The 27,451-nt window shown below is 45.4% G+C and overlaps 2 protein-coding genes across 3 annotated transcripts in view; one reads left to right on the forward strand and one right to left on the reverse strand.

Moving 5' to 3' along the window:
- The first annotated feature begins 1,631 nt into the window (after positions 1-1,631).
- zgc:171971 (uncharacterized protein LOC569690 homolog) lies at positions 1,632-27,335 on the forward strand. The gene is made up of 8 exons (XM_065022919.1): positions 1,632-2,456; positions 9,403-9,449; positions 9,546-9,691; positions 9,802-9,920; positions 15,605-15,707; positions 24,407-25,098; positions 25,782-25,931; positions 26,885-27,335. The coding sequence occupies exons 1-8, from the start codon at positions 2,286-2,288 to the stop codon at positions 27,023-27,025; spliced, it is 1,569 nt and encodes a 522-aa protein (XP_064878991.1). The 5' UTR covers positions 1,632-2,285; the 3' UTR covers positions 27,026-27,335.
- Positions 9,371-27,451, reverse strand: part of tfam (transcription factor A, mitochondrial) — a 39,852-nt gene continuing 21,771 nt past the window's right edge. For both annotated transcript variants that reach the window (XM_065022922.1, XM_065022921.1), the window contains one exon: positions 9,371-9,667. The gene's annotated coding sequence lies outside the window, so the exon portion shown is untranslated. The remainder of the gene's footprint in view (positions 9,668-27,451) is intronic.

Here is a 27,451-nt window from a genome sequence, read left to right on the forward strand (position 1 = left end):
TTGGACCCATTCCAGTTGGATGAATACATTTGTACTTTATACCGTGCTTGCCAAATATCAGAACTCGGCATCAAACAGATCATACAAAATGCCCATTTCGGACCTTTTCTTAATTACTTTCAAATTCTACTTCACCAAAACCGCTGGACCGATCAACACCCAACTTGGTATGTAGCAGCTATCCACGGACATCTGTAAACACAGTATTTTCCAAGACTCTACATCAAACAACATGGCGCTACAAGCCAATGAACTTGCATGACATTTTGTCCTGTAAAACAGCACCACCATGTGCCGAACTGAACCATACTCTACAACTTAGCTGGACTGACATCCCTGCTGGTTAGAGCGCCACCGTGTGGTACTTTAGGTTGACTAGTCATTAAGGCTGTTACTTTAGGTTGACTAGTCATTAAGGCTGTTACTTTAGGTTGACTAGACATCCCTGCTGGTTAGAGCGCCACCGTGTGGTCAATCTAAATGTGCTTACATTTGTTGAGTTTTGACAGTGTACCAATTTGTCACAATACGAATATCCTCGTCTGCATTTATGTGTGAGACCACGCCCACATGAATATTCATTGGGAAATAGCGGCCATGCTTTTGTTACTAGTATTGATAAACCTTGGTCCACACATGCCACATGTCAAGTTTTGTGCAGATCCGTCAATCGGTGCGAGAGGAGTAGAGTTTCAAGTGAGTTTCACAACATTCTAAATGGTGGAAAATCCATCATGGCCGACTCTCTGGGTTCCTTGTGAGGAGAGGGACCAATGGACCAAATTTCATGACTAGTGGCTGACCTTTCAAAGTGAGCAAATCCTATTGGTTGTAGCGCCACCATGTGGCCAATTGGCATAGTATTGCATGAGAGCGTGTGGCCTTTACCACGTTGCACAGTCCTGGGCCTTATCATCTCACAGGAATTTGTATATTTTTCCACCAAAATGTCAGAAAAAGAAACAGAACAATAATGAATTGGAACAAATACAATTGGGGTTCTATTCTACAATTGGGGTTCTATTCTACAATTTTATCAGGTTACAACACCCATACAGGTTCAGTGATTAATTGCTATATTGTAATTACTTCGCCACCATGGCCTATTTATTACCTGAGGTATCCTACCTCATTTGCACATGCTGTATATATATTTTTTTCCTACTGTATTATTGACTGTATGTTTGTTTATTCTATGTGTAACTCTGTGATGTTGTTTCTGTCTCACTGCTTTGCTTTATCTTGGCCAGGTCGCAGTTGTAAATGAGAACTTGTTCTCAACTGGCCTACCTGGTTAAATAAAGGTGTTCTCAACTGGCCTACCTGGTTAAATAAAGGTGTTCTCAACTGGCCTACCTGGTTAAATAAAGGTGTTCTCAACCTGGCCTTGGAAAATAAAGGTGTTCTCAACTGGCCTACCTGGATAAATAAAGGTGTTCTCAACTGGCCTACCTGGTTAAATAAAGGTGTTCTCAACTGGCCTACCTGGTTAAATAAAGGTGTTCTCAACTGGCCTACCTGGTTAAATAAAGGTGTTCTCAACTGGCCTACCTGGTAGGTGAAATAAACAAACAAAAACACAATACAGCTATTCTTCTGAGACCGAATAAACACTGCCACCTGGTGTTCAGATAATGGAATCACGTGAAGACATAACAAAGCAGAATAAACGGTGCTGATGTGATTAACTCCGGGAACCGAATGAGCGATTACCGTCTATTGTGAAGTATCCTGTATTAGTAAGAACTAGCGCGTGGAATGTAGGTTGTGTTTACTGAAGAGTCGCTCAAGTGTTCCGGTAGTAAGTTACTTTGTATCAAGGATGTAGCCAACTGCTTTTTTACCAAGGCCTTGTACGCAACACCTACAATATTCTTTCCAGGAGACTGTTGGATTTGGATTGTATAAGGCTGTTGTTGCTCAGATGTGCCCAGACATTACGGACAAGATGGACGCTACAGTTTCTGGAGGCTTACAGTACAATAACAGAGTGTTGTTTGAACACCGATATCCGTGTTTACGGAGGGGATACCTGCATTCTCTGACTTCACAGTAAGAAGGCCTGTTGTTCATTCACATATCATATCTGTTTATTAGGCTATTGGACAGCGCGACGAAGAAGAAATAGGAATTCGGTTCAAATATTGTTTATTCCAAATCAGAGTTATGCTGCCATTTCATTTGTAGGCTTCCCCATGGAATAAAGGGTGTATGTTTAGTATAGCCTTCAACCCCTTAATACTGTATTGTCACAAAGCCGTCCGTTCCAGACGGTGATTAGCAGAATGACTGATCCAAGCAGCAACACGGACTTTATGGCTGGCTACTCCGGTATCACCAGACCAAATGTAGCTGGCAGTGGGTTACCTCATCGGACGGTGCTGAACTCTCCCCCTCCTCCAGGCAGACTGACGTCCCTGCGGTCCCGAGACCTGACTCTGGGCGGGTTCAAAAAGGTGATACCCAATGGAAACGCTCATACTGTATATCACAGAATACGTACCCAACCCATAGAGATAGATAGAGGGCTCATCTTTGTATCTGTGCCATCAGGGCCCTGCTCCAGGCACACGTAAAATAAGCGGTCTCAATTAGCCATGTGAGAAGAAAATAAATTGAATTGATAAATTGTCTGGCTAGACTATCTAAACTAATCGTAGCCAATGTTTTTTTTAAGTCAGTGAAGAACAACATTTTATTTTCAATGACAGCCTTGTTCAGGGGAAGAATGACAGGTTTTTACCTTGTCAGCTCGGGGATTTGATCTTGCAACCTTTCGGTTACTAGTCCAACACCCTAACCACTAGGATACCGGCCGCCCCAGGTATACCGACCAGGCACGCCTTAACCCTAACCCCAGGTATACCGACCAGGCACGCCCTAACCCTAACCCCAGGTATACCGACCAGGCACGCCTTAACCCTAACCCCAGGTATACCGACCAGGCACGCCTTAACCCTAACCCCAGGTATACCGACCAGGCACGCCTTAACCCTAACCCCAGGTATACCGACCAGGCACGCCCTAACCCCAGGTATACCGACCAGGTCCTAACCCTAACCCCAGGTATACCGACCAGGCCCTAACCCCAGGTATACCGACCAGGCCCTAACCCTAACCCCAGGTATACCGACCACGCCCTAAACCCAGGTATACCGACCACGCCCTAACCCCAGGTATACCGACCAGGCCCTAACCCTAACCACTAGGATACCTGCCGCCCCAGGTATACCAACCAGGCCCTAACCCTAACCACTAGGATACCGGCCGCCCCAGGTATACCGACCAGGCACGCCCTAACCACTAGGATACCTGCCACCCCAGGTATACCGACCACGCCCTAACCCCAGGTATACCGACCAGGCACGCCCTAGCCCTAACCCTAACCACTAGGATACCTGCCACCCCAGGTATACCGACCACGCCCTAACCCTAACCCCAGGTATACCGACCAGGCCTTAACCCTAACCCCAGGTATACCGACCAGGCCCTAACCCTAACCCCAGGTATACCGACCAGGCCCTAACCCTAACCCCAGGTATACCGACCACGCCCTAACCCTAACCCCAGGTATACCGACCACGCCCTAACCCCAGGTATACCGACCAGGCCCTAACCCTAACCCCAGGTATACCGACCAGGCCTTAACCCTAACCCCAGGTATACCAGGCCCTAACCCTAACCCCAGGTATACCTAACCCTAACCCCAGGTATACCGACCAGGCAACCCTAACCCCAGGTATACCGACCAGGCCCTAACCCTAACCCCAGGTATACCAACCAGGCCTTAACCCTAACCCCAGGTATACCGACCAGGCCCTAACCCTAACCCCAGGTATACCAACCAGGCCTAACCCTAACCCCAGGTAACCCCAGGTATACCCCAGGTATACCGACCAGGCCCTAACCCTAACCCCAGGTATACCGACCACGCCCTAACCCCAGGTATACCGACCAGGCCCTAACCCTAACCGCAGGTATACAGACCACGCCCTAACCCCAGGTATACCGACCAGGCCCTAACCCTAACCCCAGGTATACCGACCACGCCCTAACCCCAGGTATACCGACCAGGCCCTAACCCTAACCCCAGGTATACCGACCACGCCCTAACCCCAGGTATACCAACCAGGCCCTAACCCTAACCACAGGTATACCGACCACGCCCTAATCCTAACCCCAGGTATACCGACCACGCCCCAACCCTAACCCCAGGTATACCGACCAGGCACGCAGGGCACATGCAGAACTACATGAAATTAGCTGTAAAACTGCAACAACTAAAAATGGCTCTGCCCCAGGCAAAACATGTAGAATTGCATGAAATGTGTTATAAAATTGAAAAAATGTCTCTCTTCCCCATGCCAAAATGTGTAGAACTGCAGAAAACTTGCTTTAAAACTGCAACATTATCTTCCCCCCATGGCAAAAGGTGTAGAATGCCAGGAAATGTACTTTAAAACATAAATATATTATCTCCACCATAAAGTGGGGGGCCACTAAAATGTAAATAACCTTTATTTAACTAGGCAAGTCAGTTAAGAACACATTCTTATTTACAATGACGGCCAACCAAAAGGCCTCCTGCGGGGATGGAGGCTGTGATTGAAAAAATGAATATATATAGAACAAAAAACACACATCACGACAAGAGAGACAACACTACATAAAGAGAGACCTAAGACAACATAGCAAGGCAGTAACACATAACACAGCATGGTAGCAACACAGCATGGTAGCAACACAGCATGGTAGCATCACAACATGGTAGCAGCACAACATGGTAGCAGCACAAAACAATGGTACAAACATTTGTGCTGTTTTCTGTGCCCAAGGGAAAAAAGGTTGATCTTCTTTACGATTGGCTGAACCCCCCTGATGACCCAGTTGGACATGACTCCAATAGGATCAGCAGGAGGGAGGAGCCAATGAAGGTGGAAGTCCCACCCAGTTGACCACATTAAAATGGTGGAAGCCCTCAATGGTTCTGCTAATCCCATAGATAGAACGAGACAGATATTTCACCTGAGGTGTAAATGTGAAGCATCCGCTTGGCGTTTCCACTTACTACCAAATATGGTAGTGAGAGGAGGCCCAGCGGCCGGCAGTTTAGCGTTTCCACTTACTACCAAATATGGTAGTGAGAGGAGGCCCAGTGGCCGGCAGTTTAGCGTTTCCACTCACAACCAAATATGGTAGTGAGAGGCCCAGTGGCCGGCAGTCTAGCGTTTCCACTCACTACCAAATATGGTAGTGAGAGGAGGCCCAGTGGCCGGCAGTTTAGCGTTTCCACTCACTACCAAATATGGTAGTGAGAGGAGGCCCAGTGGCCGGCAGTTTAGCGTTTCCACTTACTACCAAATATGGTAGTGAGAGGAGGCCCAGTGGCCGGCAGTTTAGCGTTTCCACTTACTACCAAATATGGTAGTGAGAGGAGGCCCAGTGGCCGGTAGTCTAGCGTTTCCACTCACTACCAAATATGGTAGTGAGAGGAGGCCCAGTGGCCGGCAGTTTAGCGTTTCCACTCACTACCAAATATGGTAGTGAGAGGAGGCCCAGTGGCCGTCAGTTTAGCGTTTCCACTTACTACCAAATATGGTAGTGAGAGGCCCAGTGGCCGGCAGTTTAGCGTTTCCACTTACTACCAAATATGGTAGTGAGAGGAGGCCCAGTGGCCGGCAGTGCTGCTTGTGCTGCTACCATGTTGTGTTATGTGGCCGGCAGTGGGAAAAGATGGATTTTCGCTGACATTCTGCTCATTTTCTCATCGATGAAACATTTGATCTCAATAAAATTTTCTGTTTCCAAAACAAGAAAGAACATGTTTTGAACAGAGTGGACTGAGTTTTGAAGACGTTACCATTTTTCAACATATAAAAATCGAGCTATGCGGGGAGAGGCTGCAGGGTGTCCCAGTCCCAAGACCAGTCAAGCGTCCAGCTAACCCTACGCCAATGACATCGAGCTATGCGGGGAGAGGCTGCAGGGTGTCCCAGTCCCAAGACCAGTCAAGCGTCCAGCTAACCCTACGCCAATGACATCGAGCTATGCGGGGAGAAGCTGCAGGGTGTCCCAGTCCCAAGACCAGTCAAGCGTCCAGCTAACCCTACGCCAATGACATCGAGCTATGCGGGGAGAGGCTGCAGGGTGTCCCAGTCCCAAGACCAGTCAAGCGTCCAGCTAACCCTACGCCAATGACATCGAGCTATGCGGGGAGAGGCTGCAGGGTGTCCCAGTCCCAAGACCAGTCAAGCGTCCAGCTAACCCTACGCCAATGACATCGAGCTATGCGGGGAGAGCTGCAGGGTGTCCCAGTCCCAAGACCAGTCAAGCGTCCAGCTAACCCTACGCCAATGACATCGAGCTATGCGGGAGAGGCTGCAGGGTGTCCCAGTCCCAAGACCAGTCAAGCGTCCAGCTAACCCTACGCCAATGACATCGAGCTATGCGGGGAGAAGCTGCAGGGTGTCCCAGTCCCAAGACCAGTCAAGCGTCCAGCTAACCCTACGCCAATGACATCGAGCTATGCGGGGAGAGGCTGCAGGGTGTCCCAGTCCCAAGACCAGTCAAGCGTCCAGCTAACCCTACGCCAATGACATCGAGCTATGCGGGGAGAGGCTGCAGGGTGTCCCAGTCCCAAGACCAGTCAAGCGTCCAGCTAACCCTACGCCAATGACATCGAGCTATGCGGGGAGAAGCTGCAGGGTGTCCCAGTCCCAAGACCAGTCAAGCGTCCAGCTAACCCTACGCCAATGACATCGAGCTATGCGGGGAGAGGCTGCAGGGTGTCCCAGTCCCAAGACCAGTCAAGCGGCCAGCTAACCCTACGCCAATGACATCGAGCTATGCGGGGAGAGGCTGCAGGGTGTCCCAGTCCCAAGACCAGTCAAGCGTCCAGCTAACCCTACGCCAATGACATCGAGCTATGCGGGGAGAAGCTGCAGGGTGTCCCAGTCCCAAGACCAGTCAAGCGTCCAGCTAACCCTACGCCAATGACATCGAGCTATGCGGGGAGAAGCTGCAGGGTGTCCCAGTCCCAAGACCAGTCAAGCGTCCAGCTAACCCTACGCCAATGACATCGAGCTATGCGGGAGAGGCTGCAGGGTGTCCCAGTCCCAAGACCAGTCAAGCGTCCAGCTAACCCTACGCCAATGACATCGAGCTATGCGGGGAGAGGCTGCAGGGTGTCCCAGTTCCAAGACCAGTCAAGCGTCCAGCTAACCCTACGCCAATGACATCGAGCTATGCGGGGAGAAGCTGCAGGGTGTCCCAGTTCCAAGACCAGTCAAGCGTCCAGCTAACCCTACGCCAATGACATCGAGCTATGCGGGGAGAGGCTGCAGGGTGTCCCAGTCCCAAGACCAGTCAAGCGTCCAGCTAACCCTACGCCAATGACATCGAGCTATGCGGGAGAAGCTGCAGGGTGTCCCAGTCCCAAGACCAGTCAAGCGTCCAGCTAACCCTACGCCAATGACATCGAGCTATGCGGGGAGAGGCTGCAGGGTGTCCCAGTCCCAAGACCAGTCAAGCGTCCAGCTAACCCTACGCCAATGACATCGAGCTATGCGGGGAGAAGCTGCAGGGTGTCCCAGTCCCAAGACCAGTCAAGCGTCCAGCTAACCCTACGCCAATGACATCGAGCTATGCGGGGAGAGGCTGCAGGGTGTCCCAGTCCCAAGACCAGTCAAGCGTCCAGCTAACCCTACGCCAATGACATCGAGCTATGCGGGGAGAGGCTGCAGGGTGTCCCAGTCCCAAGACCAGTCAAGCGTCCAGCTAACCCTACGCCAATGACATCGAGCTATGCGGGGAGAGGCTGCAGGGTGTCCCAGTTCCAAGACCAGTCAAGCGTCCAGCTAACCCTACGCCAATGACATCGAGCTATGCGGGGAGAGGCTGCAGGGTGTCCCAGTCCCAAGACCAGTCAAGCGTCCAGCTAACCCTACGCCAATGACATCGAGCTATGCGGGGAGAGGCTGCAGGGTGTCCCAGTCCCAAGACCAGTCAAGCGTCCAGCTAACCCTACGCCAATGACATCGAGCTATGCGGGAGAAGCTGCAGGGTGTCCCAGTCCCAAGACCAGTCAAGCGTCCAGCTAACCCTACGCCAATGACATCGAGCTATGCGGGAGAAGCTGCAGGGTGTCCCAGTCCCAAGACCAGTCAAGCGTCCAGCTAACCCTACGCCAATGACATCGAGCTATGCGGGGAGAGGCTGCAGGGTGTCCCAGTCCCAAGACCAGTCAAGCGTCCAGCTAACCCTACGCCAATGACATCGAGCTATGCGGGGAGAAGCTGCAGGGTGTCCCAGTCCCAAGACCAGTCAAGCGTCCAGCTAACCCTACGCCAATGACATCGAGCTATGCGGGGAGAGGCTGCAGGGTGTCCCAGTCCCAAGACCAGTCAAGCGTCCAGCTAACCCTACGCCAATGACATCGAGCTATGCGGGGAGAAGCTGCAGGGTGTCCCAGTCCCAAGACCAGTCAAGCGTCCAGCTAACCCTACGCCATTGACATCGGTGGACCAAAAGGGAACTTGGATCCGGGTTAAGCAGCAATGATATAGCAGCAATGATATCATCCTTCGCCAACGTTATCTTACGGACTAGTAACCGGAAGGTTGCAAGTTCAAACCCCTGAGCTGACAAGGTACAAAACTGTCGTTCTGCCCCTGAACAAGGCAGTTAACCCATTGTTCCTAGGCCGTCATTGAAAATAAGAATTTGTTCTTAACTGACTTGCCTAGTTAAATAAAGATAAATAAATAACTCAAACCAGTCATGACTGTTAAACAAAACAATACATAATTTAAGTTTCTTTCCAGCGAATTTCTTAGTTACATAATTGTATAACTAACTAGCAAATTGGTTTTGAAGTTGAGGGTGCAGTATTTATGTTTGACAATGACGAACACGGCTAGTTTAGCCAGGGAAAACAAGCTAGAGACATGATATAGCTGGGCGCACATGCGCACTAGGCTATTTCAGAACAGATTGTAGTTTTCATACCCTGATATCAGGAGCTGTCGGGGGGAAAGGTTTGATTAAACAATTCAGAGACAAAGGAATAACAGATGAGAAATATTTAAGGAGAGCGAATCGATATACTACGCCAAAATCAGCTGTAAATGTCAATCGTAAAAGCTTAAAAGGATGTCTGCGTGAATCTGAATCTAGACAATGAATGGTGAAGTCTCTTCTGGACACGGTAGACTCATCGTCCTCACCACTCTATTGTGAGCACTACTAAATAACCAGTCTACAGTGAAACAGAAACACAGTGGGTGCTGAACAAAAGCAGATATACAGCTGTCCAGTGTCCTGTCACAAGCATTAAACATGACATTCATGATATTCAGATGTGACAAAATAGTAGAAATTAATACATTTATATTTTTATTACAGAAAACCTTCGTACCCAATGTCCATTCTCTGAGGAAGAGTAAAGATGAGTGAGTGTCGACTGTATTGCTTGAAGACACATTCCATTAGACTACCAAGGATCCAGTTTAGAAGAATACATGTTAACATTGAACTCCTTCCCCCAGGTTAAAGGAAGAGGCCCATGTTGCACCAAAGAAGGACAGAAGAGTGAGGGAGGAGAGGCCCAAGGAGAGAAGAGAGCGCACCCCTCAGATCATTCAGTCCCACTCCATCTTTGAACAGGGTCCTGCAGACACAGTAAAGAAACCAGGTGAATTGGACCTTCTCTGCCAGAAGCTGCCTTTACTGTGTGTTAAAGAAACAGGTTATTATCATTAGAAACACTGGATTCCAGTGTGTCCTGTCCTCTGTTCTGTGCAGGGGGGTGGAGAGGGACCGACCTGACAGACAGCAGATCCTCTCCTGTAGCTAAGTGTTTTAAGAAGGAGAGACGTGCCTCAGAGGAAAATGATATGTTACACAAGCTTCAACGGGATGATGTAAGTACAACAGCCTTAATGACTAGTCAACCTAAACACACAGCCTTAATGACTAGTCAACCTAAAGTAACAGCCTTAATGACTAGTCAACCTAAAGTAACAGCCTTAATGACTAGTCAACCTAAAGTAACAGCCTTAATGACTAGTCAACCTAAAGTAACAGCCTTAATGACTAGTCAACCTAAAGTAACAGCCTTAATGACTAGTCAACCTAAAGTAACAGCCTTAATGACTAGTCAACCTAAAGTACAACAGCCTTAATGACTAGTCAACCTAAACACACAGCCTTAATGACTAGTCAACCTAAACACACAGCCTTAATGACTAGTCAACCTAAACACACAGCCTTAATGACTAGTCAACCTAAAGTACAACAGCCTTAATGACTAGTCAACCTAAACACACAGCCTTAATGACTAGTCAACCTAAACACACAGCCTTAATGACTAGTCAACCTAAAGTACAACAGCCTTAATGACTAGTCAACCTAAAGTAACAGCCTTAATGACTAGTCAACCTAAAGTAACAGCCTTAATGACTAGTCAACCTAAAGTACAACAGCCTTAATGACTAGTCAACCTAAAGTAACAGCCTTAATGACTAGTCAACCTAAAGTACAACAGCCTTAATGACTAGTCAACCTAAAGTACAACAGCCTTAATGACTAGTCAACCTAAAGTAAAACACACAGCCTTAATGACTAGTCAACCTAAACACACAGCCTTAATGACTAGTCAACCTAAACTAACAGCCTTAATGACTAGTCAACCTAAAGTAACAGCCTTAATGACTAGTCAACCTAAAGTAACAGCCTTAATGACTAGTCAACCTAAAGTAACAGCCTTAATGACTAGTCAACCTAAAGTAACAGCCTTAATGACTAGTCAACCTAAAGTAACAGCCTTAATGACTAGTCAACCTAAAGTAAACAGCCTTAATGACTAGTCAACCTAAAGTAAACAGCCTTAATGACTAGTCAACCTAAAGTAACAGCCTTAATGACTAGTCAACCTAAAGTAACAGCCTTAATGACTAGTCAACCTAAAGTAACAGCCTTAATGACTAGTCAACCTAAAGTAACAGCCTTAATGACTAGTCAACCTAAAGTAACAGCCTTAATGACTAGTCAACCTAAAGTAACAGCCTTAATGACTAGTCAACCTAAAGTAACAGCCTTAATGACTAGTCAACCTAAAGTACAACAGCCTTAATGACTAGTCAACCTAAAGTAAAACAGCCTTAATGACTAGTCAACCTAAAGTACAACAGCCTTAATGACTAGTCAACCTAAAGTACAACAGCCTTAATGACTAGTCAACCTAAAGTAATTAATGACTAGTCAACCTAAAGTAACAGCCTTAATGACTAGTCAACCTAAAGCCTTAATGACTAGTCAACCTAAAGTAAACAGCCTTAATGACTAGTCAACCTAAAGTACAACAGCCTTAATGACTAGTCAACCTAAAGTAAAACAGCCTTAATGACTAGTCAACCTAAAGTAACAGCCTTAATGACTAGTCAACCTAAAGTAACAGCCTTAATGACTAGTCAACCTAAAGTAAAACAGCCTTAATGACTAGTCAACCTAAAGTAACAGCCTTAATGACTAGTCAACCTAAAGTAACAACAGCCTTAATGACTAGTCAACCTAAAGTAACAGCCTTAATGACTAGTCAACCTAAAGTAACAGCCTTAATGACTAGTCAACCTAAAGTAACAGCCTTAATGACTAGTCAACCTAAAGTAAAACAGCCTTAATGACTAGTCAACCTAAAGTAACAGCCTTAATGACTAGTCAACCTAAACTAACAGCCTTAATGACTAGTCAACCTAAAGTACAACAGCCTTAATGACTAGTCAACCTAAAGTAAAACATACAGCCTTAATGACTAGTCAACCTAAAGTAACAGCCTTAATGACTAGTCAACCTAAAGTACAACAGCCTTAATGACTAGTCAACCTAAAGTAACAGCCTTAATGACTAGTCAACCTAAAGTAACAGCCTTAATGACTAGTCAACCTAAAGTAAAACAGCCTTAATGACTAGTCAACCTAAAGTAAAACAGCCTTAATGACTAGTCAACCTAAAGTAAAACAGCCTTAATGACTAGTCAACCTAAAGTAAACAGCCTTAATGACTAGTCAACCTAAAGTAAACAGCCTTAATGACTAGTCAACCTAAAGTACAACAGCCTTAATGACTAGTCAACCTAAAGTAACAGCCTTAATGACTAGTCAACCTAAAGTAACAGCCTTAATGACTAGTCAACCTAAAGTAACAGCCTTAATGACTAGTCAACCTAAAGTACAACAGCCTTAATGACTAGTCAACCTAAAGTACAACAGCCTTAATGACTAGTCAACCTAAAGTAACAGCCTTAATGACTAGTCAACCTAAAGTAAAACATACAGCCTTAATGACTAGTCAACCTAAAGTAACAGCCTTAATGACTAGTCAACCTAAAGTAACAGCCTTAATGACTAGTCAACCTAAAGTAACAGCCTTAATGACTAGTCAACCTAAAGTAACAGCCTTAATGACTAGTCAACCTAAAGTAAAACAGCCTTAATGACTAGTCAACCTAAACTAACAGCCTTAATGACTAGTCAACCTAAAGTAACAGCCTTAATGACTAGTCAACCTAAAGTAAAACAGCCTTAATGACTAGTCAACCTAAACTAACAGCCTTAATGACTAGTCAACCTAAAGTCAACCTAATGACTAGTCAACCTAAAGTAACAGCCTTAATGACTAGTCAACCTAAACTAACAGCCTTAATGACTAGTCAACCTAAAGTAACAGCCTTAATGACTAGTCAACCTAAAGTAAAACATACAGCCTTAATGACTAGTCAACCTAAACTAACAGCCTTAATGACTAGTCAACCTAAAGTAAACAGCCTTAATGACTAGTCAACCTAAAGTAAAACAGCCTTAATGACTAGTCAACCTAAAGTAAAACACACAGCCTTAATGACTAGTCAACCTAAAGTACAACAGCCTTAATGACTAGTCAACCTAAAGTAACAGCCTTAATGACTAGTCAACCTAAACTAACAGCCTTAATGACTAGTCAACCTAAAGTAACAGCCTTAATGACTAGTCAACCTAAAGTAACAGCCTTAATGACTAGTCAACCTAAACTAACAGCCTTAATGACTAGTCAACCTAAAGTAAAAGCCTTAATGACTAGTCAACCTAAAGTAACAGCCTTAATGACTAGTCAACCTAAACTAACAGCCTTAATGACTAGTCAACCTAAAGTAACAGCCTTAATGACTAGTCAACCTAAAGTAACAGCCTTAATGACTAGTCAACCTAAAGTAACAGCCTTAATGACTAGTCAACCTAAAGTAACAGCCTTAATGACTAGTCAACCTAAAGTAACAGCCTTAATGACTAGTCAACCTAAAGTACAACAGCCTTAATGACTAGTCAACCTAAACTAACAGCCTTAATGACTAGTCAACCTAAAGTAAACAGCCTTAATGACTAGTCAACCTAAAGTACAACAGCCTTAATGACTAGTCAACCTAAAGTACAACAGCCTTAATGACTAGTCAACCTAAAGTAACAGCCTTAATGACTAGTCAACCTAAAGTACAACAGCCTTAATGACTAGTCAACCTAAAGTACAACAGCCTTAATGACTAGTCAACCTAAAGTAACAGCCTTAATGACTAGTCAACCTAAACTAACAACCTTAATGACTAGTCAACCTAAAGTAACAGCCTTAATGACTAGTCAACCTAAAGTAAAACAGCCTTAATGACTAGTCAACCTAAACTAACAGCCTTAATGACTAGTCAACCTAAAGTAAAACACACAGCCTTAATGACTAGTCAACCTAAACTAACAGCCTTAATGACTAGTCAACCTAAAGTACAACAGCCTTAATGACTAGTCAACCTAAAGTAACAGCCTTAATGACTAGTCAACCTAAAGTAACACACAGCCTTAATGACTAGTCAACCTAAACTAACAGCCTTAATGACTAGTCAACCTAAAGTAACAGCCTTAATGACTAGTCAACCTAAAGTAACAGCCTTAATGACTAGTCAACCTAAAGTAAAACAGCCTTAATGACTAGTCAACCTAAAGTAACAGCCTTAATGACTAGTCAACCTAAACTAACAGCCTTAATGACTAGTCAACCTAAAGTACAACAGCCTTAATGACTAGTCAACCTAAAGTAGCAGCCTTAATGACTAGTCAACCTAAAGTAACAGCCTTAATGACTAGTCAACCTAAAGTAAAACACACAGCCTTAATGACTAGTCAACCTAAAGTACAACAGCCTTAATGACTAGTCAACCTAAAGTACAACAGCCTTAATGACTAGTCAACCTAAAGTAACAGCCTTAATGACTAGTCAACCTAAAGTAACAGCCTTAATGACTAGTCAACCTAAAGTACAACAGCCTTAATGACTAGTCAACCTAAAGTAACAGCCTTAATGACTAGTCAACCTAAAGCCTAATGACAGTCAACTTAATGACTAGTCAACCTAAAGTAAAGCCTTAATGACAGTCAACCTAAAGTAACAGCCTTAATGACTAGTCAACCTAAAGTAACAGCCTTAATGACTAGTCAACCTAAAGTACAACAGCCTTAATGACTAGTCAACCTAAAGTAAAACAACAGCCTTAATGACTAGTCAACCTAAAGTACAACAGCCTTAATGACTAGTCAACCTAAAGTACAACAGCCTTAATGACTAGTCAACCTAAAGTACAACAGCCTTAATGACTAGTCAACCTAAAGTAAACAGCCTTAATGACTAGTCAACCTAAAGTAACAGCCTTAATGACTAGTCAACCTAAAGTAACAGCCTTAATGACTAGTCAACCTAAAGTACAACAGCCTTAATGACTAGTCAACCTAAAGTAGCAGCCTTAATGACTAGTCAACCTAAAGTAACAGCCTTAATGACTAGTCAACCTAAAGTAACAGCCTTAATGACTAGTCAACCTAAAGTAAAACACACAGCCTTAATGACTAGTCAACCTAAAGTAACAGCCTTAATGACCAGCCCCGTTCTTTTCTGTTCTGACCAGCAAAATAAAAGTTCTGAACTGGTTTGAACAAAACGAAAGTACCGGTTTATATCGTTCCTTTTTAAACCTACTTCACCAATCATGCAGTGCAGGTAGAGCAGCTTGTTATGGAGTTGGAAAGCTATAGCTCAGTGAGTTGTTTACATGTGTGATAGACTAGTCAGGCGTGAGATGCAACTGAAATGTCGAATTAGGACCACAGCATTGTACCTACAGACGAGCGGCTTCTGGAGGAACTTTGAATGTCTTTGATCTTCAGAGTTGGTTTAACATTCGACCAGAGAAGCTAGCTAGTTAACAAGGTTGTGTGTGCAGAGCGGCACCAGAATGCAAATCACGTCTTACCTTTCTGTAGTTAAAAAATACTACGTGAAATGTGATAACTATAGTATCCTTAACTAGCATTGAAAAAGTGAATCCAAGAAGTTTCTGATTAACAGAGGGATAACGTTATTAACTGGTTCCCATGTGTTTAACGTAACAGTTCTGTTCCGGAACAGTATAGATCACTTTCGTTCCCGGTTCTGATTCTGTTCGTAGAAACATTTCATTATTTCCATGAACCGGTTCCAACCCCTGGTTGAAATACATATATTTATTTAAACCGCACACTTCCCCCCCATGTAGTTTTTGGATGATCCTGGTTTGAAAAATGATGCCAAGAACAAGCCAATTCAACTGCCACTGTATCAATCTAGCAACTTCCTGACTACAGAAGCAACAACTCCATGTAAGTATATACAGTGCCTTCAGAAAGTATTCATACCCCTTGACTTATTCCACATTGTGGAATACAGCATGTATTCAAAATGAGATTTCAAAATGTATCAAATGAAATAGAAATATCAAATTTACGTAAGTATTCACACCCATGAGTCAATACATGTTAGAATCACCTTTGGCAGTGGGTAAGTGTCTAAGAGCTTTGCACAATATTTTCACATTGTGGAGTAACTACAATGTTGTTGATCCATCCTCAGGTCTACTATCAGCCACTAAACTCTAACAGTTTTAAAGCCACCATTGGCCTTGTGAAATCCGAGTGGTTTCCTTCTACCCCAGCAACTAAGTTAGAAAGGACGCCTATATCTGTGTAGTGACTGGGTGTATTGATACACCATCCAAAGTGTAATTAATAACTTCACCATGCTCAGATATTCAACGTCTGTTTTTTACCCATCTACCAATAGGTGCCCTTTGAGGCATTGGAAGACCTCATTGTGGTTGAAATTCCCTGCTCGACTGAGGGAGCTTCCAGATAATTGTATGTGTGGGGTACAGAGATGAGGTAGTCATTAAAAAAATCATGTTAAACAATATTCGACTATTACACTGAGTCCAATCAACTTGATTTAAAAAGCCCTTTTTGCATCAGCAGATGTCACAAAGTGCTTATACAGAAACCCAGCCCAAAACCACAAACAGCAAGCAATGCAGATGTAGAAGCACGGTGGCTAGGAAAAACTCCCTAGAAAGGCAGGAGTCTAGGAAGAAATGGGATCCTATTCTGGCTGTGCAGAGATGAGTACATGGCCATTAAGGCTAGATTGTTATTCAGGATGATCATAGATGACCAACAGGGTCAAATAAGTGGTTGTAGAGTGCGCAGCAGGGCAGCACCTCAGGAGTAAATGTCAGTTGATTTTCCATAGCCGAGGTCGATCGATTAATCAGAATGGCTGATTAATTAGGGCCGATTTCAAGTTCTCATAACAATCGGTGATGAGCATTTTTAAGACACCGATCATGGCCGATTACATTGCACTCCACGAGGAGACTGCGTGGCAGGCGGACTACCTGTTATGTGAGCGCAGCAAGGAGCCAAGGTAAGGTGCTAGCTAGCATTAAACGTATCTTATAAAAAACAATCTTAACAATCACTAGTTAACTACACATGGTTGATGATATTACTAGTTTAACTAGCTTGTCCTGCGTTGCATATAATCGATGCGGTGCCTGTTAATTTATCATCGAATCACAGCCTACCTCGCAAAACGGGTGATTTAACCAGCGCATTCCCGAAAAAAAGCAATGTCGTTGCACCAATGTGTACCTAACCAAAAACATCAACGCCTTTCTTAAAATCAATACACAAGTATATATTTTTAAACCTGCATATTTAGTTAATATTGCCTGCTAACACAAATTTATTTTAACCAGGGAAATTGTGTCACTTCTCTTGTGTTCTGTGCAACAGAGTCAGGGTATATGCAGCAGTTTGGGCCACCTGGCTCGTTGCGAACTGTGTGAAGACTATTTCTTCCTAACAAAGACATCCAACTTCGCCATACAGGGGATGATTTAACAAAAGCGCATTTGTGAAAAAAGCACAATCGTTGCACCAATACCTAACCATAAACATCCATGCCTTTCTTAAAATAAATACACAGAAGTATATTTTTTCAAACCTGCATATTTAGTTAAAAGAAATCCAGGTTAGCAAGCAATATTAAACTAGGGAAATTGTGTCACTTCGCTTGCGTTCATTGCACGCAGAGTCAAGGTATATGCAACAGTTTGGGCTGCCTGGCTCGTTGCGAACTAATTTGCCAGAATATTACTTAATTATGACATAACATTGAAGGTTGTAACAGGAATATTTAGACTTAGGGATGCCACCCGTTAGATAAAATACTGAACAGTTCCGTATTTCACTGAAAGAATAAATATTTTGTTTTCGAAATTATAGTTCCCGGATTTAACCAAATTAATGACCTAAGGCTCATATTTCTGTGTGTTATTATATTATAATTAAGTCTATGATTTGATAGAGCAGTCTGACTGAGCGGTGGTAGGCAGCAGCAGGCTCGAATGCATTCATTCAAACAGCACTTTACTGCGTTTTCCAGCAGCTCTTCGCTGTGCTTCAAGCATTGCGCTGTTTATGACTTCATGCCTAGGGTTCCATAGCCGCAGGCAGAACAGCAGAAACTGGATCAGCAGCATGACCTGGGGGAGTGGGGACAGCCAGGAGTTGTCAGGCATGGTCCTGGGGCAGAGAGAGATGGCTGAATTAGAGGGAGCATACTTAAGATCACACCAGAGAAGACAGGATAGGACAGACTGACACTAGCCCCCTTGACACTGGGGACTGAGGGGGGGCGACCAGGCAGGTATAACCCCACCCACTTTGCCAAAGCCCCCCCCCCCCCCCCCAACATCAGAGGGACATCAACAGACCACCAACATACTACCCTGAGACAAGGTGGAGCCCACAAAGATGTCACCCAAGACCAGAGAGGAAGATCATGTCAGTGACTCAACCCACTCATGTCAAGTACAGTGAAAAAAGCTTGGCAAGACACGATGCTGACCTCCTAGGGACAACATGGGAGAGCACCAGCAAGCCAGTGACTCAGTCCCCGTAATAGGGTCAGAGGCAGAGAATCCCAGTGGAGAGAGGGGAGACGGACAGGCAGAGACAGCATGGTAGAGCACTAGCAAGCCAGTGACTCAGTCCCCGTAATAGGGTCCGAGAATCCCAGTGGAGAGAGGGGAGACGGACAGGCAGAGACAGCATGGTAGAGCACTAGCAAGCCAGTGACTCAGTCCCCGTAATAGGGTCAGAGAATCCCAGTGGAGAGAGGGGAGACAGCCAGTCAGAGACAGCAAGGGCGGTTCATCGCTTCAGTGCCTTGCCGTTCACCTTCGCACCCCTAGGCCAGACTACACTTAATCATAGGACCTATTGAAGAGATGAGTCTTCAATAAAAGACTTAAAAGGTTGAGACCAAAGTCTGCGTCTCTCACATGGATAGGCAGACCATTCCTTAAAAAGGAGAAAGCCCTGCCTCCAGCTGTTTGCTTAGAAATTGTAGGGACAGTAAGAAGCCCTGTGTGTTGTGACCATAGCGTACGTGTAGGTACGACAGGACCAGAGAGATGGGTAGGAGCAAGTCTATGTATTGCTTTGTGGGTTAACAGTAAAACCTTGAAAATCCGCCTCGACAGGAAGCCAGTGTAGAGGCACTGGAGTAATGATCAAATTTGACGGTTTGAGTCAAGAGTCTAGCAGCTGTATTTAGTGCTTTATGCAGGTAGCTGGAGAATCGCAGTCTAATCTAGAAGTGACAAAAGCCTGGATTAGCTTTTCTGCATCATTTTATTTTTTACAGAAAGTTTCAGATTGTCTGCCTGGACCAATTTTTGGGGTTTCTAATCTCCAAAAGAATGTGGTGTCAAAAGTTGCACTAAAGCCTAGGAGCACAAGGACAGACAGAAAAGCCTTGGTCTGATGCTATTAAAAAGGTAATTTACCACCTACACAAGTGTGGTCTCAGTACTATGACGCGGTTTAAAAAGAGACTGGAGCGTTTTGTATACACATCTGGATAGGGAGCCATTTATGATGTTCAACATAGGAGGGCCAAGCACAGGAAGTAGCTCTTTCAGTAGTTTAGTTGGAATAGGGACCAGTAGACAGCTGGAAGGTTTAGAGGCCATGACTATTTTTGTGAATGTGTTGAGAGATACAGGATTAAAAGAACTTGAGTATCTCCATTAATCCGAGGTCCTGGCAGTTCTGTGCAGACTCAGGACAACGGAGTTTGGGAGAAATAATCACATTCAAAAGAGTTAGAAATTTGCTTTCTAATGAATATTATATTTTCGTCAAAGAAGTTCATGAATTCATCACTGCTGAAGTAAAGGCCATTCCTCACTTGGGGAGGGCTGCTGTTTCGTTAGCTTTGCGACAGTATCAACAATAAATTGTGGATTGTTTCTATTCTCCTCAACTAGGTTGGAAAAGTAGGCCGATCAAGCAGCAGTTAGTGATTTTTGATATTGTCTTTCCAAGCTAGTCGGAAGACTCCCAGTTTGGTGGTGAGGGCTCTTCGATACTGCACGGTACCGTCTTTCCAAGCTAGTCGGAAGACTCCCAGTTTGGTGGTGAGGGCTCTTCGATACTGCACAGTACTGTCTTTCCAAGCTAGTCGGAAAACTTCCAGGGAGCTAGTTTCTTGTGACAAATGTTTGTTTTTAGTTGTGCGACTGCATCTAGGGTATTACACAAAGTTACTTTTAGATCCTCGGTTAGGTGGTTAACTGATTTCTGTACTCCGACATCCTTGGGTAGGTGGACGGAGTCTGGAAGGGCATCTAGGAATCTTTGCGTTGTCCGAAAATGTATAGCATGGCTTTTGATGATCCTTGGTTGGGGTCTGAGCAGATCATTTGTTGCGATTGCAAATGTAATAAAATGATGGTCCCATAGTCCAGAATTATGAGGAAAAACATTTATACCAACAATATTTATTCCACAGGACAAAACTAGTTCCAGGGTCTGACTGTGGCAATGTGTAGGTCCAGAGACAAGTTGGACAAAACTAGTTCCAGGGTCTGACTGTGGCAATGTGTAGGTCCAGAGACAAGTTGGACAAAACTAGTTCCAGGGTCTGAAATGTGTAGGTCCAGAGACAAGTTGGACAAAACTAGTTCCAGGGTCTGACTGTGGCAATGTGTAGGTCCAGAGACAAGTTGGACAAAACTAGTTCCAGGGTCTGACTGTGGCAATGTGTAGGTCCAGAGACAAGTTGGACAAAACTAGTTCCAGGGTCTGACTGTGGCAATGTGTAGGTCCAGAGACATGTTGGACAAAACCCAGTTGATGATGCCTCCCAAAGACTGAGTAGGTCCAGAGACATGGACACAACCCAGTTGATGATGCCTCCGAAAGACTGAGTGGGTCTGTGGACTTTACCATTAGAAGTCAGCAAAAATGTGAATATCTGCCATGACTACAAAGTCCGATAGGAGCTCAGTGAGGAACGCTGTATACAGCCCAGGAGGCCTGCAAACAGTAGCTATAAAAAGTGATTGAGTAGGCTGCATACATTTCATGACAAGAAGCTCAAAAGACAAACGCAGTCATGTTTTCATAAATTTAAATCTGCTGTCATAAAAAAATGTTAGCAACACCTCCGCCTTTGCGGGATGCACGGGGGATATGGTCACGAGTGTAACCAGGAGGTGAGGCCTCATTTAATGGCTTGAGCCATGTTTCAGTCAGGCCAATCACATCATGATCAGTGATTAGTTCATTGACTGTAACTGCCTTGAAAGTGAGGGATCTAACATTAAGAAGTCCTTTTTTGAGATGTGAGGTATTATCAATCTCTTTGAATAATGACAGGAATGGAGCAGATCTTTATTCCAGCGAGATTGCTAAGGCGAACAACGTCCTGTTTAGATTTGTCCTACCTAGATCGAGGCAGGCCTCCCGAGTGGCGCAAGGCTAGAGATTCTGGGCTCGAGTCCAGGCTCTGTCGCAGCCGACCGGTAGACCCATGGGGCGGCACAATTGGCCCAGCGTCGCCCGGGTTACGGGAGGGTTTGGCTGGCAGGGATGTCCTTGTCCCATCGCGCACTAGCGACTCCTGTGGCGGGTTGGGCACAGTGCACGTTGACACGGTCACCAGGTGTACGGTGTTTCCTCCGAAACACATTGGTGCGGCTGGCTTCCGGGTTAAGAGGGCATTGTGTCAAGAAGCAGTGCGGCTGGCTTCCGGGTTACGAGGGCATTGTGTCAAGAAGCAGTGCGGCTGGGTTCCGGGTTAAGAGGGCATTGTGTCAAGAAGCAGTGCGGCTTGGTTGGGTTTCAGCGGACGCATGGCCCTTCGGCTCTCCCGTGTCCGTATGGGAGTTGCAGCGATGAGACAAGACTAACTACCAATTGGATAACACGAAATTGGGGAGACAAAGGGGTAAAAAAAAATTAAAACCTAGATTGTTAAATCCATTGTTAAGCACATTTGTACTCCGGAACTTATTTAGGCTTGCTATAACAAAGGGGTTGAAAACTTATTCACTCAAGACATTTCAGCTTTTCATTTTTAAAATTCTACAAACATAATTCCACTTTGACATTATGGGGTGTTGCGTGTAGGTAGGCCAGTGACACAATCTCAATGTAATCCATTTTAAATTCAGGCTGTAACATCATGAGGAATAAGTCAAAGGGGTGTTTCCTGAAGGCCCTGGATGCACAGGATGTAGACAATTAGACATGCAAATACATGGGGGATATACAGAGGTCCACAGACTCAATACATGGGGATATACAGAGGTCCACAGACTCAATACATGGGGATATACAGAGGTCCACAGACTCAATACATGGGGATATACAGAGGTCCACAGACTCAATACATGGGGATATACAGAGGTCCACAGACTCAATACATGGGGATATACAGAGACTCAATACATGGGGATATACAGAGACTCAATACATGGGGATATACAGAGGTCCACAGACTCAATACATGGGGATATACAGAGGTCCACAGACTCAATACATGGGGGATATACAGAGGTCCACAGACTCAATACATGGGGATATACAGAGGTCCACAGACTCAATACATGGGGATATACAGAGGTCCACAGACTCAATACATGGGGATATACAGAGGTCCACAGACTCAATACATGGAGGATATACAGAGGTCCACAGACTCAATACATGGGGATATACAGAGACTCAATACATGGGGGATATACAGAGGTCCACAGACTCAATACATGGGGATATACAGAGGTCCACAGACTCAATACATGGGGGATATACAGAGGTCCACTCAATACATGGGGATATACAGAGGTCCACAGACTCAATACATGGGGATATACAGAGGTCCACAGACTCAATACATGGGGATATACAGAGACTCAATACATGGGGATATACAGAGACTCAATACATGGGGATATACAGAGGTCCACAGACTCAATACATGGGGATATACAGAGGTCCACAGACTCAATACATGGGGATATACAGAGGTCCACAGACTCAATACATGGGGATATACAGAGGTCCACAGACTCAATACATGGGGGATATACAGAGGTCCACAGACTCAATACATGGGGATATACAGAGGTCCACAGACTCAATACATGGGGATATACAGAGACTCAATACATGGGGATATACAGAGACTCAATACATGGGGATATACAGAGACTCAATACATGGGGATATACAGAGGTCCACAGACTCAATACATGGGGATATACAGAGGTCCACAGACTCAATACATGGGGATATACAGAGACTCAATACATGGGGATATACAGAGGTCCACAGACTCAATACATGGGGATATACAGAGGTCCACAGACTCAATACATGGGGATATACAGAGACTCAATACATGGGGATATACAGAGGTCCACAGACTCAATACATGGGGGATATACAGAGGTCCACAGACTCAATACATGGGGATATACAGAGGTCCACAGACTCAATACATGGGGATATACAGAGGTCCACAGACTCAATACATGGGGGATATACAGAGGTCCACAGACTCAATACATGGGGGGTATACAGAGGTCCACAGACTCAATACATGGGGATATACAGAGGTCCACAGACTCAATACATGGGGATATACAGAGACTCAATACATGGGGATATACAGAGGTCCACAGACTCAATACATGGGGATATACAGAGGTCCACAGACTCAATACATGGGGATATACAGAGACTCAATACATGGGGGATATACAGAGGTCCACAGACTCAATACATGGGGATATACAGAGGTCCACAGACTCAATACATGGGGATATACAGAGACTCAATACATGGGGGGTATACAGAGGTCCACAGACTCAATACATGGGGGATATACAGAGGTCCACAGACTCAATACATGGGGATATACAGAGGTCCACAGACTCAATACATGGGGGGTATACAGAGGTCCACAGACTCAATACATGGGGGGTATACAGAGGTCCACAGACTCAATACATGGGGGGGTATACAGAGGTCCACAGACTCAATACATGGGGATATACAGAGGTCCACAGACTCAATACATGGGGATATACAGAGCCTCAATACATGGGGATATACAGAGGTCCACAGACTCAATACATGGGGATATAGAGGTCCACAGACTCAATACATGGGGGATATACAGAGGACCACAGACTCAATACATGGGGGATATACAGAGGTCCACAGACTCAATACATGGGGGATATAGAGGTCCACAGACTCAATACATGGGGGATATAGAGGTCCACAGACTCAATACATGGGGGATATACAGAGGTCCACAGACTCAATACATGGGGATATAGAGGTCCACAGACTCAATACATGGGGGATATACAGAGGTCCACAGACTCAATACATGGAGGATATACAGAGGTCCACAGACTCAATACATGGAGGATATACAGAGGTCCACAGACTCAATACATGGGGGATATACAGAGGTCCACAGACTCAATACATGGAGGATATACAGAGGACCACAGACTCAATACATGGGGGGTATACACAGACTCAATACATGGGGATATACAGAGGTCCACAGACTCAATACATTAACACGTGTTCCAGTCTTGTCAATCCAAACTGGTTCCCAGGTAGCTGATGGTCCTGTGTTTGTTGCCCTACAGCATTCAGAGCCCCTGCTACTACTAACCCAAACCTGCCCCTTCAGTATGGAGCAGGACATCAGTACGGACCAGGCCAGATCCCTCAGTACGGACCAGGCCAGATCCCGCAGTACGGACCAGGCCCGATCCCTCAGTACGGACCAGGCCAGATCCCTCAGTATAGACCAGACCAGATCCCTCAGTACGGACCAGGCCAGATCCCTCAGTATAGACCAGACCAGATCCCTCAGTACGGACCAGACCAGATCCCTCAGTACGGACCAGGCCAGGGGGTCCTGTGCCCTGACCAGATCCCTCAGTACGGACCAGACCAGATCCCTCAGTACAGACCAGGCCAGGGGGTCCTGTGCCCTGACCAGATCCCTCAGTACGGACCAGACCAGATCCCTCAGTATAGACCAGACCAGATCCCTCAGTACGGACCAGGCCAGATCCCTCAGTATAGACCAGGCCAGGGGGTCCTGAGCCCTGACCAGCCCTCTGTAGCAGAGCTCTTCCACCAGCTGATGGTTTCAGAGACAGAAGAGTTGCTGTTCATCCAGCTACCTGATACTATCCCTGGCCAGCCAACCACAGCCTCCGTCCAAAGCCAGCCAGCCACAGCCACCAGCCAGCCAATCACAGCCCCAGAAAGAAATGGTAAAAAAGACTCCAAGTCCGACGGCAAGCGCACCTCTCACATTAAAGCACCAGTGAGTAACGACCACATTCTATCCTTATTTCCTACCGTCCACTTCATTCTAACAGGGAAGCATTTCACACCAAGGTCTACATTTTCTGTATTCCATCTTCTTCCTCAGGACCCTGCTAGAGACAGCGTTCCCATCCAGTCAGAGTTCTCCTAACCCCTGACCCTAAAGGCCATGTTCTTCCTCAGGACCCTGCTAGAGACAGCGTTCCCATCCAGTCAGAGTTCTCCTGACCCCTGACCTTCCTCAAAGGCCAGAGACAGCGTTCCCATCCAGTCAGAGTTCTCAGACCCCTGACCCTAAAGGCCATGTTCTTCCTCAGAGACAGTGTTCCCATCCAGTCAGAGTTCTCCTGACCCCTAACCCTAAAGGCCATGTTCTTCCTCAGGACCCTGCTAGAGACAGTGTTCCCATCCGGGTCAGAGTTCCCCCCCTGACCCTAAAGGCCATGTTCTTCCTCAGGACCCTGCTAGAGACAGCGTTCCCATCCGGTCAGAGTTCCCCTGACCCTAAAGGCCATGTTCTTCCTCAGGACCCTGCTAGAGACAGCGTTCCCATCCAGTCAGAGTTCTCCTAACTCCTGACCCTAAAGGCCATGTTCTTCCTCAGGACCCTGCTAGAGACAGTGTTCCCATCCAGTCAGAGTTCCCCTGACCACTAACCCTAAAGGCCATGTTCTTCCTCAGGACACTGCTGGTAAAGACGTTCCTGTCCTGTCAGAGTTCACAGAGGGGTTTCTGGGTAAACTACAGATCAGGAAGTCTGGCAAGGTGCAGCTGGTGCTGGGAGACATAACTATGGACGTCTCAGAGGGAGCTGCCTTCTCTTTCCTACAGGTCTGTTAATATAATAGACATTACAGGGTTAGATGGTGTTGAGACACATCACTATGGCCGTCTCAGAGGGAGCTGCCTGCCCCTTTAGAACAGGTCTGTTAATATAAGACATTACAGGGTTAGATGGTGTTGAGACACATCACTATGGACGTCTCAGAGGGAGCTGCCTTCCCCTTTAGAACAGGTACCTAACAGTCTAGTTCTCCTGTTAAGTCCTAAAGAACCACAGTCCTGATTCACTGTGATCCAGGATGTGTTTAGTCCCGATTCACTGTGATCCAGGATGTGTTTAGTCCCGATTCACTGTGATCCAGGATGTGTTTAGTCCCGATTCACTGTGATCCAGGATGTGTTTAGTCCCATGTGTTTAGTCATTCACTGTGATCCAGTGATCCATTCACTGTGATCCAGGATGTGTTTAGTCCTGATTCACTGTGATCCAGGATGTGTTTAGTCCTGATTCACTGTGATCCAGGATGTGTTTAGTCCTGATTCACTGTGATCCAGGATGTGTTTAGTCCTGATTCACTGTGATCCAGGATGTGTTTAGTCCTGATTCACTGTGTTTAGTCCTGATTCACTGTGATCCAGGATGTGTTTAGTCCTGATTCACTGTGATCCAGGATGTGTTTAGTCCTGATTCACTGTGATCCAGGATGTGTTTAGTTTCACTGTCCTGATTCACTGTGATCCAGGATGTGTTTAGTCCTGATTCACTGTGATCCAGGATGTGTTTAGTCCTGATTCACTGTGATCCAGGATGTGTTTAGTCCTGATTCACTGTGATCCAGGATGTGTTTAGTCCTGATTCACTGTGATCCAGGATGTGTTTAGTCCTGATTCACTGTGATCCAGGGTGTGTTTAGTCCTGATTCACTGTGATCCAGGATGTGCAGACAATGGCTTAGGGGTCAGACAATAAGCGGCTGAATCATCTGTTATTTCTCCCACAGCAACTGGTGTCTGTGCGTCTGTCTGAGGGCCTGACTGGAGACATGAGTATCCTGGGGAACGTCAAGCACAAGCTGGTCTGCTCTCCAGACTTCCAGGCTCTGCTACAGGAGCCATCACCTGACCACTCGGCACATCTCTAACTTATATTCAGTTCACCTTTTTCAGCATTAACTGTGTAGACATTGTACAGTTTTATCACACGATGTGAGGATTAACTGTGTAGACATTGTACAGTTTTATCACACGATGTGAGGATTAACTGTGTAGATATCGTAGTTTTATCACACGATGTGAGGATTAACTGTGTAGATATCGTAGTTTTATCACACGATGTGAGGATTAACTGTGTAGATATCGTAGTTTTATCACACGATGTGAGGATTAACTGTGTAGATATCGTAGTTTTATCACACGATGTGAGGATTAACTGTGTAGATATCGTAGTTTTATCACATGTGATTAACTGTGTGATATCGGTGTAGATATCGTAGTTTTATTAGGATGAACTGTGTAGATATCTGTGTAGATATCGTAGTTTTATCACATGATGTGAGGATTAACAGCGT

This window comes from Oncorhynchus nerka, linkage group LG10 (genome assembly GCF_034236695.1).
Source record: "Oncorhynchus nerka isolate Pitt River linkage group LG10, Oner_Uvic_2.0, whole genome shotgun sequence".
Lineage (NCBI taxonomy): Eukaryota > Metazoa > Chordata > Actinopteri > Salmoniformes > Salmonidae > Oncorhynchus > Oncorhynchus nerka.

Bases quoted from the DNA above. Each gene is read 5' to 3' on its own strand.
- zgc:171971 (XM_065022919.1), top strand. From the start codon at position 2,286: ATGACTGATCCAAGCAGCAACACGGACTTTATGGCTGGCTACTCCGGT. The intron at 2,457-9,402 runs GTGATACCCAAT...TTTTTATTACAG, and splicing joins CTCTGGGCGGGTTCAAAAAG to AAAACCTTCGTACCCAATGT. The intron at 15,708-24,406 runs GTAAGTATATAC...GTTGCCCTACAG, and splicing joins TACAGAAGCAACAACTCCAT to CATTCAGAGCCCCTGCTACT.